The sequence below is a fragment of the Peromyscus leucopus genome, chromosome 20, assembly GCF_004664715.2.
Source record: "Peromyscus leucopus breed LL Stock chromosome 20, UCI_PerLeu_2.1, whole genome shotgun sequence".
Lineage (NCBI taxonomy): Eukaryota > Metazoa > Chordata > Mammalia > Rodentia > Cricetidae > Peromyscus > Peromyscus leucopus.
In genome coordinates this window covers 12,341,137-12,360,478 of record NC_051080.1, presented here as the reverse complement: position 1 = coordinate 12,360,478, position 19,342 = coordinate 12,341,137, and the positions used below count along the sequence as shown (strand labels likewise).

General features: G+C 41.1%; 1 protein-coding gene across 1 annotated transcript in view; it reads left to right on the top strand.

Annotated features, from left to right (window-relative positions):
• Positions 1-18,248, top strand: part of LOC119086401 (mucin-22-like) — a 31,614-nt gene extending 13,366 nt beyond the window's left edge. The window contains 8 exon segments of the mRNA XM_037197807.1: positions 332-412; positions 1,563-1,637; positions 2,559-2,654; positions 3,464-3,550; positions 5,716-5,895; positions 10,476-14,729; positions 14,732-15,217; positions 15,220-18,248. Coding sequence (XP_037053702.1) covers positions 332-412; positions 1,563-1,637; positions 2,559-2,654; positions 3,464-3,550; positions 5,716-5,895; positions 10,476-14,729; positions 14,732-15,217; positions 15,220-18,248 — 8,288 coding nt within the window.
• The last annotated feature ends 1,094 nt before the right edge of the window (positions 18,249-19,342 follow it).

The following is a 19,342-nucleotide window of genomic DNA, read 5'->3' as shown; positions in this document are numbered from 1 at the left end:
CATTCATCTTTTTTAACCACAATAAAAATCAGGCACACCCAGTGTATCATCTGGAACCAAGTCAGGAGGGACAGGGAGTAGCACCTCTCTACCTGCAAGTACTGGAGCATCAGGTAAGACTCTTTAGCCTTTGGAGATGTCTCAACTGCTCATCCATTCCCATGTTTCCTCAGGTGATGATTTGGAAAATGGACTTGTTTGTGTGAATGAAATTGATGGTACTGCATGTGGTGAATAATGTCTTCTCATGTTTCATCATGCAAGTCCATTCATATTAATAAGGATATCTGGAAACATATGAATCTCCAACATGCCTGTTTTCCTGTCCTAGAGAGCACAGTGACATCCTCAGTGCACACTACCATCACTCAAGCCTCCAGTCTATCCCCAGCCTCTGGCAGCAGCAAACCAGGTAAGTACAAGAGAGGAGGCTATGAGTTCCCAAGTGTCAAATGGGGGACTGAATATAACTCCATTTACTTTTATGGAAATGCAGAAATGGCATGTATATTATAAGGCTATGAGTCCTCACGTATCAAATGAGGGGCTAGTGATATCAGCATGTTTTCATAAGGTAATGCATGAATTCCTTATATATTTAGAGAAAGGGAGCTAGCATCAGAAAAAAAGACTGCATTAGTTGATGTTTCTCTTATCTTATCCCATAGTTAGGTAGCTAATATGTACTTTGGGGCAATGATGGCCCTGATTCTTTCCTTGGAGCTTAAGGGCTCTGAATCATAAAGCTAGGGCTTACTATCCTGACTCTAAGTTATTATCAAGTAGAAACATTCTGAATGTCTTCTTTATCGTGGTTATTAAATGTGTTTTCTAATATGAAGCACACAGCCAGAATAAAAATGAAAGGCCTAGTTGGTTTCAATAAGCATATGAGTACTGGATTCAAATAGATGATTAAAAAGGAGGTAGATGATCATATTTCCATGCAGAATCAAATAAGCCCCACAAGGATTCCATATCATATTAAATTTACAAAGATTGAAGCAGAAATAGAAACTATACACAAATTAATGAAGACTTTCAACATCACAGAGCAGTGTGGTCTACTGCTGCTCACACTCATGACATTATCTTTCTTTGAAAGCAATGACTGGGTTATCAGTGGGAACAACTACATCCCCAAGCAGTGAGAAGGCCCCATCTAAAGTCAGTGCAGGTGAATTGAGACTGTGTCCAGCACAAGCTCATGCTGTTGAAAAAGATGCAGAGAGACATTTTTAAGTAAACTGAAAATGGAAGTCTAGAGAGATTCATCTCATAAAAATCCTACTGAAGGCTCTAATAAGGATGCCAAGCTATGATATAGAACTCCAGCGTCTTAATGTCAAACAAGTCAATATGTACAAGATCCTTCATATCCAACAATTCAGTGAGTTCTTTAAAGAATAGTCTGGGTAACCTAAGAATTTGTGATAGCTTGTTGAAAAGATGGAAATAAAAGAGAATGAAAGAATATAAGGAAGATCATTGAAAGCATTAGCATCCTGATCTGTACCTCTGTACCAAACTTTGTGATAATCACTTATTGTTCACTTTGAAAGGAACTACTACACCATCAGCTAGGGAAACATCTGGAGCCCCAAGCAGTGAATCGGCTCAGCCTTCAGACAAGTCAAGTGAGTATAAGCTGATGTGAAGAATTTATGGTTTGAAACAAGGTGGATCGCCTTACAATTGCCCAGCTCATTTAAATCAAAGTACAAATTTTAGATGGACACATGAGGACTAAAGTAAAAGAGAGAGCAATGTCATATTAAAAGGCTTTCTCCTCCGAGGGCAGTAAGCCGAGGCTTTTGATAACATGACTCTAGGTTCAAAGGGTAGACATGATTGAACAGAAAATCACTGGACGTTTTCCTTCTCATCATATGAAACTGGATGATGTTCCACCTTCCACGTAGAAGGACAGACAGACTTAAGAGAAGAGTAGAGATGAATGAAAAGACTCATGCCCAGGCACTCTTGAAAGGAATACCTGGAGAGTGGGTGTTTTCCTAGGAGAGAGAGAAAACTCTGGTTTTGTGAAAGTATTTGTGTAACACACTTTGAAAATTTGTCAAATCACTGTTTTGCCAGAGATCCTTGAGAGCAAATGAGAGGTTAGACTCTGAGGATGTAAAGACTCAGGTTGGACCCTGGGTCTGCTGTCAGCTACAAGGACAACATAACAACTCATGGGAACATATCCAACCGTTGGGCAGCATAAGATTTCCTTTCCAGTCTTTTTCTTGTGTCATTATTCCTAAGGAAAATCAAAATGTCATTCATATCTCCGGGAACTTAGTCTCTGCTGAATGCACAAGTGACAGGGGAGGCAACACACCCAGGGGACAAAGCATCAGTGCTAAAATCCATGGAGACTCGGGTCAGTTAGAGTAGGGACTTCATTAGTAGCAACTCAGTGGGTAGAGCTGTAACAGGTAGGCTGCTGGGCAAAGCACAGACTTGTTCAACTAGCGAGGTACAGAATTGAACCTCTCCATGTCTCCCTTCTGAGGACTAGTAAGTGTTTCCAGCATGGCTCCTTTGCTTTGCAGGCACAACAAGACAGTCTGTGGGAGTTACCACAAGAGCAGACCGGGAGGCCACACCTGTCACCCAAGGCACAGAAGTCACCACTGGAAGCCCAGCAGGCAAGATAAGATCCCAATGGTGGTCTGTGTCAGGGACTCATGCTAGTGTTCAGAACTGTTTGTGATCATTAGTTGAAGGAAAAGTGATGAAGGAGCAGAGTGTAGAACTTCATGACATGAGGTCAACTCTGAAATGCTTTGGGAGGCTTCTGTGGCCATTGTTATCTGTGAAAATTAAGAAACATTTTTGTTCCCATAGAAACGAGAGGAGGGGCACATGGAGATATGACAACTTATTGATTGTTACCTACCTATACATTGGCCTTTCCTTCTCTGTTAGTATCCCCTGAGACATTCACAGAGAAGTGGTCCATATGATAACCAGTCCCATGTCAGATTTGCAGAAGATTCAGCGTATATTGACAAGAATTTATTTTATGTCAGGTATTTTAAGCATATATTATTTGCTAAGTTAAAAGCAAGACTCCATGATCTCATGCATTTTCATATTTTTAATCAAATGAGCATCATGAGATATGTGAGCCTAAAAATATGGTAGAGAACAGTCAGGTAGGGAATGATGCCCACAGGGTCTTAAGTCAGTTCTAAAATCATCAACATCCCTCCATGACAAATATGGCTTATCTCCATAATTATTATGTTTTTAAATTAATGAATATTCCACCAAATCTGTATGTTGTCAGGTAATGGATTCCCTTGAGAAAGAGGTTGACACTGAACTTTTTATAAGAGTAGAGACATTCATTTTGTAAGAGGAAAAAAATGGTTATTTCAATTCTTTGTTTTCAGAAAAAAAAAACTCCCTTTAGTTTTTCTTACTCATTATTTTTAATCATGATAATCAACAGGCACACCTGGGACAACTTCTGCATCCACCTCTGGAGGAGCAGGGGGCAGCATTGCTCTACCTGCAAGTACTGGAGCCCCAGCATCAGGTAAGACTCTTGAGCCTTTGGAAATGTCTCAGCTGCCCATCTGTTCCCATGCAGCTCAGGAGATGGTGTGGAAAATTGACCTGTATGTGTGAGTGAAATTCATGACACTGGATGCGTTAGAAGAATGTTGTCTTCTTGTGTTTTATCTTGCAAGTCTATTCATATAAATAAGGATGTCTAATATTATATGAGTCTCAAACATGCATGTTTTCCTGTCCTAGAGAGCACAGTGACATCCTCAAGACATACTACTGTCCCTCAGGCCTCCAGTCAATCCACAGCTTCTGCCAGCAGCCAAGCAAGTAAGGGAAGAAAGGGGGTATGAACTCTCATGTGTCAAACGGAGAGTTGTTAATTTCCCTTTATTTATATGGAAATGTAAGAACTGAATGTATGTTACTCAACTATGACAAGTGAGGGGCAGGTTGTATCACTATTTATTCAAAGGGGGAATGCAGGAATTCCTTGTATATTTAGAGAAATGAGCTAGCATCAGAAAGAGGACAGCATTAGTTGATGTTTTTCTTATCCCAAATTAGGTTGATAATGTGGTTTTTTTGGGCAATAGTGGCCCTGATTCCTCCCTTGGTACTTTTGGCTTACTGAGGGCTAAGGCTTACTATTCTGACTCTAACTTAGCATGAAGTAGAAAAATTCTTAATGTCCTCTTTAACATGGGTATTAAATGTGTTTTTGTTATAAGAAGCACACAGACAGACATAGTTTGGAATGTGGAAGAATCCCTGTGCATCCTGGGTATCAAAGGAAATAAAGAAGCATGGGAAAACAAGGTTGTATTCTTGGAAGATAGTAGTTAACAGTCAGAAGTCAGATGAAGGAGAAGGCCCACTTTAAAAAAAAAAAATCCCTTTTCTGTAAGAAGATAAGAGGGAGCTCTTGGTCTGGGAAACATGGGGCAGAGCAGAAGCCCATCTGCTGTAGCATAGATCTCCTATTACTATGCCACCACAAAAACCCAATCCCAAAAAGGGGAAAAGTGAACTCCAATGTCTGCACAAAATCTTTGTGTAGTTATTCCTTTCTGTAAATTAAAAATTTAAGCACTAGCAAGCAAGTTTTGAAAAAAGTCATCAAACAATACAAAAATGCAATATTAGCAGTGATTTTAAATTAAAAATAAGTAAAGATATAAAGAGATGTAAAATGTAAATTTGGAAACTTACAGTAAAAATATATGAATAGCAGAAATATCAAAAAGCAATTGATGAAAAGTAAGGAGGCAGATCAAGAGAAACAAAAATTATTTCAGATATGAAGGATAAATAACAAGTGGTCCAACAAGAAATAAAAAAGACTAAAAATATGGAAAAGGGATTTGGGGGAGGGGATGGGACTGAGTGAAAAGAGGCCTCCCACCCAAACACTGCAGTACTATTAATTGAATTTAAGTTTTTCAGTATCTCATACACATAACAACAATTAACGAAAAGAGAAAGTAAGAAATTTGAAAGAACAGAGAGGGACATATGGGAATGTTTGAATGGAGGAAAAGGAAAAAGGAAACGATAAAATATCAAAATAAAAGAAAAACACGTTGATAGATTACAGACAAAATAAAAAAGATGAAAATTGGATAAATGTTGCTAGGTAACCGGTGGTAAGTGGCCAAATGAGTCATTAAGAGTTCAGGAATGAAATAAAAGAAAGGTAACTCTGCTAAGGGTGAAAAATGAGCCTTCAGGAAGAAGATGCTTGATAATTTCTATTAATTAAGTGAAAGTGTTCTCAATATTAGGGAGCTCAGTGATAAAATTCATAACAGTAATTGGCCTGAGACCAACAGAGACAGCAGTTTTCCCCAGGGAGGCTCAAAAGGCATTGGATTACCATTGTCTCACAGAGAACAAAAATACCAAAGACAGGAGGAATGAATGATTCCTTCCTTAACATTACGTAGATGCCTCAGCCATCCACTCAACATCTTAGTACAGAATCAAGAGGTGCACTCCCTGGCTGAAGGCAGGGAGGTGACAATGTCAGGCACATCACACAACCATTCAACACTTCTACAATCTGCCATGAGCTGGAATAGGTAAGATTTGGAAGCGTGGGGTTTGAAACAGATGATCAGATTCACACACCTCCAAAAAACGTAAGTTCAAACCAGACTGAACTGTCATTTTTTCACTTTTTGGAATTGGCAGAAATCCAAAAGTTTGACAACAGTGCTCTTGACAGGTCGGGGAAGAAACACTTGGTGCTTTGTGTCTGGCAGGTGGGCGCTCACCATGAGACACCCCATGGAGGCCAGCCAGACAAAGGGAACAGAACTACAATCATTTACCCTTTGGCCCAGAAGCCCTGCGTTCCTACTCTAGGATGCAGTTCGGGAGAGATGACATATACAGACGCTGCTCATGCTGGTGGTGTTTGTTTGTTTTTGTTTTTTGTTTTTAAACAGAAGCAGATCAGAAAAAAAAAAAAAAAAAAAGCTGTCTTCAGTAAAAGAGGATGGGGCCGGGGTGGGGGTGAAATCTGCTGCAGACTTTCACCATGCCAAGGTGGCAAAGGAGGGAGGAGGCGCTGATGTAAAGATCTGTTTCCGAATCTCATCAGGGAGAAAGCAGAAGCAGATCTCCCATGTAATCTATAGCCTCATTTTAAAAAGAGGGGTGGGTGTGCATGTGCGCATATGTTATTCATGCACCGGCATGATAGCCTCGTGTGTGCAAATATGCTTACAGAAACCAGGAGATAGCAGAAAGGGAATGGGAGGCGCTGAATTCTCTCAGTGTTCCGTGAAGTTTCTTGTCACGACAAGTTATCCTTTTTTATCCCCATCCCCACAGTTGTCCCAGAGATTGAAACTGTACACAAGCCTATTTGCAGCCCACACCCCAGCCTTTCAGTGTTTCAAACAGCCTTGAGGTTTCTACTAGGAAATGGGGGGCGGGGGTTGCATTTTAATAGGCTTAGCTCGTGACTCTTAGACACGTTTGGGATTGAGGCTAATTGTTGATGACTAGGAATTATTACCATACACCATTCTGGAGCAGAGAATACAGTCAGGACTTTGGATGAAGAATGCTGGCCTGGTGGTTGGGTGAAGTTAAGCAAAACTGCAGTATTCCAGTTAAAACGAAAGGAAATGGGACTTAGGTGGCAAAACTGGTCATGGGAGCATCATGAGTCCAATAGCTTATTTTAGTTGAGCATGATTATATTACTTTACCTGCTCTCTCTTCTCTTAGCAGGGACCACTGAAATCTCAGGCAAATCAAGTGTAGCAACAGGAGGAACCACCACCCTGCCAGGCAGTGAGTTTGCATTGGGATTCAGTAAAGGGTCCAATAATCTCAGCAGTCTATCCATTCCAATCAGTTGTATTGATCACAAGCAAAGCCACTGGACTATTTGGAAAGGGGGTGGGTACCAGGTGGGAGCAGAAAAGAATATTTAGCAATTGTCTTCATTTCCCAGGAACTGTAGAAGGTGATCTAATCCCAGCTTTTTTGAATGTTGGTCAGGTGGAGCTACCAAGGGACAAGACAGCACAGGCAGAGCTTCCGTAACTGAGACCACCAGCTCTGAACACCCAACAGGTAGGCAGAGCATATCAAGCTGTCCCCACAACGTCCAACACAAAGAACCTCAGGTATTTACAAGTCTGAGATTATTTTTAAAGGATCCAATTGAAAGAGAATGATTGAGGTAAATGATTTAAAACTTATAATATTGCCATTTTAGTTTCACTGGGAATTTTGGCCTACAGAGCATTTGTCAACATCAGAGATCGTAGGCCAAAATTGGATATAAGAAGGACTTTGCAAATAATTCAATTATAAAATACTCAAACAACCAACTCAATGTTGGAGGCATTTTATTTATTGAGAAATTGCTATTATATTTATTTTTGGAGAAATATGGACTTTTAGAAGAAATATATATAAACTATGCAAGGGTTATTGCTACCTCTTACTAAGCAGGGCTTCCATGATATAATACTTTTGTTTCTGGAGCTGAGGAAATAGTCTAAAAATAAATGAATTGATTGGTCAATGTTTTTTAACAGGTAAGAAAAACTTTGAAAAAAATGACTAGTAGACTAGTATTCACTCGTCTTTGTTTTTTACTAGATAGAGTGAATAGAACTTAATTGACAGAATAAAAACATAAAAATGGTTAACTTTTGGATTAAGCATTTGTGAATCATCTAAATCCAATTAACACAAATGAGAATTATAAAGGATACACAAAGTATAAAATGCACAAATATTTTCCAACATATTAACTTACCTGAATCACCTATCCTATGAAATTTTAATTATATTAGTAGCTATTATACTTTATGTGTGTAAAATGAGAGTATTTACTCCAAAAACTGAAGAATTATGGTAGGGGTCCAGGTGGCATGAGGTTTGACTCTTTATTGACTCATCTATTACTAGATAGGATACCAATATTGTAGATTTCTGTCAAAACTAGCAAAAGATGATTTGTCTTCTGGCTTCCTTCCTTCCTTTCTTCCTCCCTTCCTTCCTTCCTCCCTTCCTTTCTTCCCGCCCTCCCTCCCTCTCTTCCTTTCCCTTTTTCCTTCTCTCTCTCTCCCTCTCTCTTTCTTTTCTTATAATAGTGTTTCCAAATTCTAGGTTAGTTTTTACTATAGGCACTTGAATGCCTGGTAGACCAGTAGTAATTCGATAAATGAATATGGACTTCCAGTTTGCTTAAGGATAAATCCTATATTCTGATGTGTGAAGCAAAATAACACTGTGTGATTTAAAAAAAAAAAAAACCTTCTGGAGAGACTAGAAATGTGGGGAAAGGGTAGGCTACTTTCTGTTATATCCAGTAGAATTCTGCTGAAGATCTCTACAAGTCTATACACGCCAGTCTATGAATTAATGTTTCTGAAAACCCTAAATTTTTGTTCTTGTCTGCTCTTTCCATGGGATTCTTGATGTAAGGACTATAACACTACAGGATTCCAGGTGATGCCAGGGTTGTTAGAAATTGAATTCCATTAGACATAGGCCAGAGCGAGGTGGGGACATTGGAGGCAGCAGGTGAACATATAGAAGAGAAGAGCCAGAGGACAAAGGTAGAAATAATTTTGATAGGGATGAGAATGTGAGCCACAGATGATGGGGGGAACTGAACCTTGTAAGTCACTCCGTGTCAAAGGACAATGCAGCTGGAGGTAGAGTGGTACCTTAATCAATCAGGATTCTATTTCAAATGTCTTCAGCAAAAATAAAAGCAAGGTTCTAAAGCGGATGTTCCAAGCACATGCCTTTAGTGCCAGAATTTGGGAGGGATAGGAAGCCAGATATCTGTCAGTTCAGCCTGGTCTACAGATCTGATTTTGAGATGGCCAGAGAGATGGCATATAAACCCTGTAGCTCCCCCATCCCACAGAAAAGGGTCAAAGTACCAGAGGTAGTGCTGAATAGTGGGTGGTCACCAAATATGTCTGCAGGAAATGCAGGTGTTGCCTAGGCTGATGGGCAGGCTTCTACATATTGAGTTGAGAGATTTTCCTATGGCAGTCAGCTGTTTGAGGTGGTTACATGATCTATGGAAACTACATCAAGACTAGGAAACATCTGAAGACATTTTAAGTGGAAACTTCTCATACATGTCCCCAGCCTTGACTTGTCAGTAACGTGGCATTCATAGACCACTGTTGCCTCGATGTCTCTACTTGACTGTCTAATAGGCATGACCCAAACAGAATTGACTTCTCTCCATACCTATGCTGTTTTTTCTCCCGGTGTTTCACGTGTTAGTCAGAGGTCCCATTTCTGACAAGGTTTTGGGCAAAATTCTCAGCTCAGCTTGATGCCTCATTTCCTTTTCTCCATAATTCTCACATTTCAGCATGATCTAGTCCCATTACTTCCAAAAGGCATGCTGCACTCATCCACTGCTCTCAGGTTCCTCTTTTCCCACGCTAGCCTCATCTGTTCATTTGTTCTCGGATCTTCTAAGCTCATCTCAGAATCGTTACTCCTGCTGCTATATACATCACTCACCATGTGTTTTCCACACAGAGGAGGCGGGAATTTTGAAGGTATATAAATCAGATGCTTAAAATTATATCCCACTACATTATAGAAAAGTCTTCAGTATATCTCAGATGATTCATAAGACTCTGTCCTATCTTGTATTTCTGGTATCACACCCTAATGTTCTTATTCTCACTTTCCATGGTTTGGCTTAATGTCTACTTCTACATTTCTAACATGGGTAGCACCCACACAAGCCCTTCCGTTTGTCTATTATGACATTTCCTCTTCCATCATATTTTAAAAGAAATGCCTCTTAGACTATTTGTGAACAAGGGCTTTTAAATAGAGTGTCTCCCAGGGATGGTGTAGGGAGAGAGAGAGAGAGAGAGAGAGAGAGAGAGAGAGAGAGAGAGAGAGAAGAGAGAGAGAACATTTTATATACATATATATATGTATATACATGTATATATACTCACCAAGCCTACACAAGGCTCTAGGTTACATCTTCCGTACCCAAATAATTAATTAATAAAATTTCCTGGTAAATGAGGAATGTATTATATTCTGGAAGGACAGATTAAGTAACTTCCAGTTAAAGCATCCATTCTCAACCTGTGGGTCACAGCCCCCTTGAGGGCCTCATATCAGATATTTGAATTTTCATAAATAACAGTAAATTTACAATTATGAAATAGCAAGAAAGTAATTTTATAGTTGAAGGTCACCACATGAGGTGTATTAAAGGATCACAGCATTAGGAAGGTGGAAAAACACTTTGTTAAAGACATAAAGTATCAGAAAGAATTTCCACAGTATCAAAAAGAAAAAAAAATGTGATGTCTTGAGAAGTGAAAAAGATATACAAAAATGAAAAAGAAAATAGCATTGATTCAGACTACCAGAAGACCCAAAAGATGTTTATTTATTTCATTTTTCTTATTTCTTTTTACCAGGAGCAGCCAGCTTTACACTAAGTTCTGGACAATCATTAGGAGAGACACAAATGACCACAGTGCTATCTACCATAGTTTCAGATCCAACTAGAATGTCCTTTAGCCCTCCAATGACAACTGGACCTTTATCACCTCATGGAGAACAAACAAGTAGAGAAACTGTTACTGGAACTGGAACAGCTGGTGTGTCAATGACAAATACAGAGAGATCTGCACAATCAGCAAAAACTGGACCAGCATCTCAAGCACCAGAAACAACTAAGGTATCTGTCACTGGCACAGAGTCGACTGCCCCATCAACTGGAGGAACCTTAACAAAGGCAACATCAGTTGGAGAAACAACAATAACAACATCATCATCTAAAGAGGCAGTGACATCTGGGCAAACAGCTGGACCCACAGCAACAAATAGTCCATCAGTCTCAGTGTCAGGAACTACAGAAACAAAGGATAAATTAGCTATGACATCAGGCCAAACACCTAGGGTTACTTTAACATCTAGCAAGTCACCTGAAGTGAGTAAGGCATCCACACAATCAGTTGGGAGCACAGTGCTATCTACTGTAGTTTCAAATCCAACTAGAATATCCTCTCACCCTACAACAACAACTGGAACACCATCAGCAGAAGGACAACAAACAAGTACAGAAACTGTTACTGGAACAGGAACAACTGGTGTGTCTACTGTAGTTACAGAAAGAACTGAACAATCTCTTGCACAGTCAGCAACATCTGGACCATCAACTCCAGCAGTAGAAACTACTAAGGTATCAGAAACTGCCAAAGCGTCAACCGGCCCATCAACTGGAGGAACTTCGACAAAGGCAACATCAGCTGGAGAAACAGCAACAACTACATCACCAACTAGAGAGGCAGTGACATCTGGACAAACAGCTGGGCCCACAGCAGCAAATAGTCCATCAGTTTCAATGTCAGGCAGTACGGTGGCAAATGGTCCTGTGACTGTGACATCTGTCAAGACTCCTACTTTAACATCTGGCCAGTCACCTGAAGTGAAGGAGACATCCACACCATCAGCTGAGAGCACAGTGCTATCTACTGTAGTTTTAGATGCAACTAGAATATCCTCTCACCCTATGATAACAACTGGACATTCATCAGCACAAAGACAACAAACAAGTACAGAAACTGTTACTGAAACAGGAACAACTGGTGTGTCTACTGTAGTTACAGAAAGACCTGCACAATCTCTTGCACAGTCAGCAACAACTGGACCAGCATCTCAAGCACCAGAAACAACTATGGTATCAGCAACTGCCACAGAGTCAACTGCCCCATCAACTGGAGGAACCTTAACAAAGGCAACATCAGTTGGAGAAACAACAATAACAACATCATCATCTAAAGAGGCAGTGACATCTGGGCAAACAGCTGGACCCACAGCAACAAATAGTCCATCAGTCTCAGTGTCAGGAACTACAGAAACAAAGGATAAATTAGCTATGACATCAGGCCAAACACCTAGGGTTACTTTAACATCTAGCAAGTCACCTGAAGTGAGTAAGGCATCCACACAATCAGTTGGGAGCACAGTGCTATCTACTGTAGTTTCAAATCCAACTAGAATATCCTCTCACCCTACAACAACAACTGGAACACCATCAGCAGAAGGACAACAAATAAGTACAGAAACTGTTACTGGAACAGGAACAACTGGTGTGTCTACTGTAGTTACAGAAAGATCTGAACAATCTCTTGCACAGTCAGCAACAACTGTAACATCATCTCAAGCACCAGAAACAACTAAGCTATCAGTCACTGGCACAGAGTCAAATGTCCCATCAACTGGAGGCACCATGACAAATGCAATATCAGTTGAATATTCAACAACTACATTGCCACCTAGAGAGGCAGTGACATCTGGACAAACAGGGTCTACAGCAGCAACTAGTCTATCAATTTCAGTGTCGGGAAGTACGGTGGCAAATGGTCCTGTGACTGTGACATCTGGCCAGACTTCCAGGGTTACTTTAACATCTGGCCAGTCACCTAAAGTGAGGGAGACATCCACACAATCCACTGGGAGCACAGTGCTATCTACTGTAGTTTCAGATGCAACTAGAATATCCTCGCACCCAACAACAACAACTGGACCTTTATCAGCAGAAGGACAACAAACAAGTACAGAAACTATTACTGAAACAGGAACAACTGGTGTGCCAACTACAATTACAGAGAGACCTGAAAAATCCATTACACAATCAGCAACATCTGGACCCTCATCTCAAGCACCAGAAACAACTAAGGTATCTGTCACTGGCACAGATTCAACTACTGGCCCGTCAACTGGAGGAACCTTGACAAAGGCAACATCAATTGAAGAAACAAGAACTACATCACCACCTAGAGAGGCAGTGACATCTGGAAAAACAGCTGGGCCCACAATAGTAACAAGTCCCTCAGTTTCAGCATCAGGAAACACAGTGACAAATGGTCCTGTGACTGTGACATCTGCTCAGACAACCAGTGTGACTGTAACTTCTAGGCAATCACCTGAAGTGAGGGAGACATCCACACAATCAGCTGGGAGCACAGTGCTAACTACTATAGTTACAAATCCAACTAGAATATCCTCTCATCCTACAACAACAACTGCAATATCATCAGCAAAAGGACAACAAACAAGTACAGAAACTGTTACTGGAACAGGAACAACTGGTGTTTCAACTACAATTACTGAGAGACCTGTACAATCTCTTGCACAATCACCAACATCTGGACCATCATCTCAAGCACCAGAAACAACTAAGGTATCAGTGACTGGCACAGAGTCCACTGCCCCATTAACTGGAGGCCCGATGTCAAAGGCAACATCAGTTGAAGAAACAACAACTGCTTCACCACCTATAGAGGCAGTGACATCTGGACAAACAGCTAGACCCACACCAGCAACTAGTCCATCAGTTTCAATGTCAGGAAGTACAGTGGCAAATGGTCCTGTGACTGTGACATCTGCTCGGACAACCAGTGTGACTGTAACTTCTAGGCAATCCCCTGAAATAAGGGAGGCATCCACACAATCAGCTGAGAGCACAGTGCTATCTACTGTATTTTCACATTCATCTAGAATATCCTCTCACCTTACGACAACAACTGGAACATCATCAACAAAAGGACAACAAACAAGCACAGAAACTGTTACTGGAACAGGAACAACTGGTGGGTCAACTACAATTACAGAGAGACCTGTACAATCTCTTGCACAATCACCAACATCTGGACCATCATCTCAAGCACCAGAAACCATTAAGGTATCAATTACTGGCACAGAGTCAACTGGTCCATCAACTGGACGCACCATGGAAGAGTCAACATCAATTGGAAAAACAAAAACTACACCACCACCTAGAGAGGCAGTGACATCTGGAAAAACAGCTGGACCCACACCAGCAACTAGTCCATCAGTTTCAGTGTCTCAAAGTATGGTGACAAATGGTAAATTAGGTATCACATCTGGCCAGACATCTAGGGTTACCTTAACATCTGGCCAATCACCTGAAGTAAGGGAGACATCCACACAATCAGCTGGGAGCACAGTGCTATCTACTGTAGTTTCACATTCATCTAGAATATCCTCTCACTCTACAAAAACAACTGGATCATCATCAACAAAAAGACAACAAACAAGTACAGAAACTGTTACTGGAACAGGAACAACTGGTGTGTCTACTGTAGTTACAGAGAGACCTGCACAATCTCTTGCACAATCACCAACATCTGGACCATCATCTCAAGCACCCAAAACCACTAAGGTATCAATTACTGGCACAGAGTCGACTGCCCCAACAAGTGGAAGCACCATGACAAAGGCAACATCAGTTGAAGAAACAACTACATTACCACCTAGAGAGGCAGTGACATCTGGACAAACAGCTGGACCCACAGCAGCAAATAGTCCCTCAGTTTCAATGTCAGGCAGTACAGTGGCAAATGGTCCTGTGACTGTGACATCTGCTCAGACAACCAGTGTGACTGTAACTTCTAGGCAATCACATGAATTGAGTAAGACATCCACACAATCAGCTGGGAGCACAGTGCTATCTACTGTAGTTTCAAATCCAACTAGAATATCCTCTCACCCTACAACAACAACTGCAATATCATCAGCAGAAATACAACAAACGAGTACAGAAACTGTTACTGGAACAGGAACAACTGGTGTGTCAACTACAATTACAGAGAGATCGGCACAATCTCTTGCACAATCACCAACATCTGGACCATCATCTCAACACCCAAAACCACTAAGGTATCAATTACTGGCACAGAGTCGACTGCCCCAACAAGTGGAAGCACCATGACAAAGACAACATCAGTTGAAGAAACAACTGCATTACCACCTAGAGAGGCAGTGACATCTGGACAAACAGCTGGACCCACAGCAGCAAATAGTCCCTCAGTTTCAATGTCAGGTAGTACAGTAGCAAATGGTCCTGTGACTGTGACATCTGCTGAGACAACCAGTGTGACTGTAACTTCCAGGCAATCACATGAATTGAGTAAGACATCCACACAATCAACTGGGAGCACAGTGCTATCTACTGTAGTTTCACATTCATCTAGAATATCCTCTCACCCTACAACAACAACTGCAATATCATCAGCAGAAATACAACAAACAAGTACAGAAACTGTTACTGGAACAGGAACAACTGGTGTGTCAACTACAATTACAGAGAGATCGGCACAATCTCTTGCACAATCACCAACATCTGGACCATCATCTCTAGCCCCAGAACAACTAAGGTATCAATTACTGGCACAGAGTCGACTGCCCCAACAAGTGGAAGCACCACGACAAAGGCAACATCAGTTGAAGAAACACCTGCATTACCACCTAGAGAGGCAGTGACATCTGGACAAACAGCTGGACCCACAGCAGCAAATAGTCCCTCAGTTTCAATGTCAGGTAGTACAGTAGCAAATGGTCCTGTGACTGTGACATCTGCTGAGACAACCAGTGTGACTGTAACTTCCAGGCAATCACATGAATTGAGTAAAACATCCACAGAATCAGCTGGGAGCACAGTGCTATCTACTGTAGTTTCAAATCCAACTAGAATATCCTCTCACCCTACAACAACAACTGCGATATCATCAGCAGAAATACAACAGACGAGTACAGAAACTGTTACTGGAACAGGAACAACTGGTGTGTCAACTACAATTACAGAGAGATCGGCACAATCTCTTGCACAATCACCAACATCTGGACCATCATCTCTAGCCCCAGAAACAACTAAGGTATCAATTACTGGCACAGAGTCGACTGCCCCAACAAGTGGAAGCACCATGACAAAGGCAACATCAGTTGAAGAAACAACTACATTACCACCTAGAGAGGCAGTGACATCTGGACAAACAGCTGGACCCACAGCAGCAAATAGTCCCTCAGTTTCAATGTCAGGCAGTACAGTGGCAAATGGTCATGTGACTGTGACATCTGCTGAGACAACCAGTGTGACTGTAACTTCCAGGCAATCACATGAATTGAGTAAGACATCCACACAATCAGCTGGGAGCACAGTGCTATCTACTGTAGTTTCACATTCATCTAGAATATCCTCTCACCTTACGACAACAACTGGAACATCATCAACAGAAAGACAACAAACAAGTACAGAAACTTTTACTGGAACAGGAACAACTGGTGTGTCTACTGTAGTTTCAGAGAGACCTGCACAATCTCTTGCACAATCACCATCATCTGGACCATCATCTCAAGCACCCAAAACCACTAAGGTATCAATTACTGGCACAGAGTCGACTGCCCCAACAAGTAGAAGCACCACGACAAAGGCAACATCAGTTGAAGAAACACCTGCATTACCACCTAGAGAGGCAGTGACATCTGGACAAACAGCTGGACCCACAGCAGCAAATAGTCCCTCAGTTTCAATGTCAGGTAGTACAGTAGCAAATGGTCCTGTGACTGTGACATCTGCTGAGACAACCAGTGTGACTGTAACTTCCAGGCAATCACATGAATTGAGTAAGACATCCACAGAATCAGCTGGGAGCACAGTGCTATCTACTGTAGCTTCAAATCCAACTAGAATTTCCTCTCACCCTACAACAACAACTGCAATATCATCAGCAGAAATACAACAAACAAGGACAGAAACTGTTACTGGAACAGGAACAACTGGTGTGTCAACTACAATTACAGAGAGATCGGCACAATCTCTTGCACAATCACCAACATCTGGACCATCATCTCTAGCCCCAGAAACAACTAAGGTATCAGTCACTGGCACAGAGTTAACTGGCCCATCAACTGGAGGCACAATGACAAAGCCAATATCTGTCAGAGAAACAACAATAACCACATCACCACCTAGAGAGGCAGTGACATCTGGACAAACAGCTGGGCGCACAGCAGCAACTAGTCCATCAGTTTCAATGTCAGACAGCACAGTGGCAAATAGTAAATTGACTGTGACATCTGCTCTGACAACCAGTGTGACTGTAACTTCTAGGCAATCACCTGAAGTGAGTAAGACATCCACACAATCAGTTGGGAGCACAGTGCTATCTACTGTAGCTTCAAATCCAACTAGAATATCCTCTCACTCTACAAAAACAACTGGAACATCATCAGCACAAGGACTACATACAAGTACAGAAACTGTTACTGAAACAAGAACAACTGGTGTGTCGACTGTAGTTACAGAGAGATTGGCACAATCTCTTGCACAATCACCAACATCTGGACCATCATCTCTAGCCCCAGAAACCACTAAGGTATCAATTACTGGTACAGAGTCGACTGCCCCAACACCTGGAAGCACCAAGACAAAGGCAACATCAGTTGAAGAAACAACAACTGCATCACCACCTAGAGAGGCAGTGACATCTGGACAAACAGCTGGACCCACAGCAGCAAATAGCCCATCAGTTTCAGTGTCACAAAGTATGGTGACAAGTGATAAATTGGCTCTGACATCTGGCCAGACAACCAGTGTGACTGTAACTTCTAGGCAATCACCTGAAGTGAGTAAGACATCCACACAATCAGGTAGGAGCACAGTGCTATCTACTGTAGTTTCAAATCCAACTGGAACATCCTCTCACCCTACAACAACAACTGTAACATCATCAGCAGAAGGTCAACAAACAAGTACAGAAACTGTTACTGGAATAGGAACAACTAGTGTGTCTACGTTAGTTACAAGGAGTTCTGCACAATCTCTTGCACAATCAGCAAGAACTGGACCATCATCTAGTACACTGGAAACAACTAAAGTATCAGTTACTGACTCAAGTGAAGCTGGCTTGTCAACTACAGTCACTTTGAGAAATACATCATCAGTTGCAGAATCAGCAACAACACTATCCTCAGCTAAAGTACTGTTAACTACTAGGGTAACAGTCACTGGTTCAGTGACCACTGGTGCTTCCACTGCAGTTACAGACACTACTGGGTCTTCCAGTGGAAAATCATCTTCAACTGCGTTACCAGGTAGCATTTCACCTTCTTCTGGACAAGCATCTGCAACTACTAGTGTGCCTACACCTTCATCTTCAGGATCACAATCTATAGGCACATTTAGTGATTGGACTTCAACATTAGAACCATCAACCAGAGTGACTGTAACATTTGAGCCCTCATCTGGAAACACATGGACATCCAGTTTATCCACTGATGTTCCTGGAAGAACTGTACAAGCTGATGAAGGAACCACAAGCCAAGGAAATAGTACTAGCAGACCAGGAGCTGAGCCTACAACAAATGAAGGCAAGTATGATTAGCTCAATGTAGGGTGTTTCATGTGCCAATTCAATGGTTGCCCTAATTCCTATTAGGGTATTATAAGATGTTAAAATAATTAAATATGATAGTAAGTCCTGAAATTGGTGAATACTCATGTTTACCAAGCATCTTTATTCTATTGTGAATTTTCTGACTTCAGGAGAAGTTTGTTATCTTTCTCATACAAAAATAACAAATCCTGGTATAGTGTGATGGTTGAAGAGGCACATAGGAAGCCTAGCCTCTGATCAGTACTTCTGATAATAATGCAATCAAGGCTCATCTGTGTGCTCTGCTGGTGATTCTGCATAAGCACATTTAAGACCCAACTTATGATCAATTAAATAATATAACCAAGGACCTGAGTTCTTGGAGAAATTATTAGAGATGATCTATTTTATCGATATATGGATTTGAGATACATGATAAAATATCCACATTTATACTATAACCACATACAATATTATTCTTTTACTGGGAATAGAAACAGAACCATAAATCCACCACTCTTACAGGTGAAGGCATGACCAAATTCACCACATCTGCAAAGTCAGGCAAGGGAGCGTAAGGGTATGACTCATACTGCCTTTAGCATAAGGCTGCCTGATAAATCTAATAAATAATGGTCATGGGGATGATTTATATAATTAAAGATCAGATCAAAATTCTCTAGTATTTTATGTTTCATATCTTGCTAGGTGATGTAGGGCTTTCATGAAAGAATAGGCAATTGTCTTGAAGAGCTTAATTGAGAAATAAATTTTATAACAAAGCCAAAGAATCAGAGGTGTGTTCTATGGGGCAACAAGACACTACTCTGGGTTGTGTAGCATGTATTAATTTTCACAGCAACCAACATTTTCAAAACATGCATTTTGTTAACATTTTTAAACAAGGATGTCAAGGAGAATTTCAGTTAGCTGGTGTAAGTAAGGTGTTACACTCAGGAGACAATTGGGTTTCTAACTTTCAGCACCACTCTCCTTTCTGTGATAATGGCTATAAGCTGGGCACAAAGGATATTATTCTTAAAGGGAAATGCCAGTGAAGTAAAGCCTTAGATATTAGAAATTTAACTAAAAACAAACAAAAA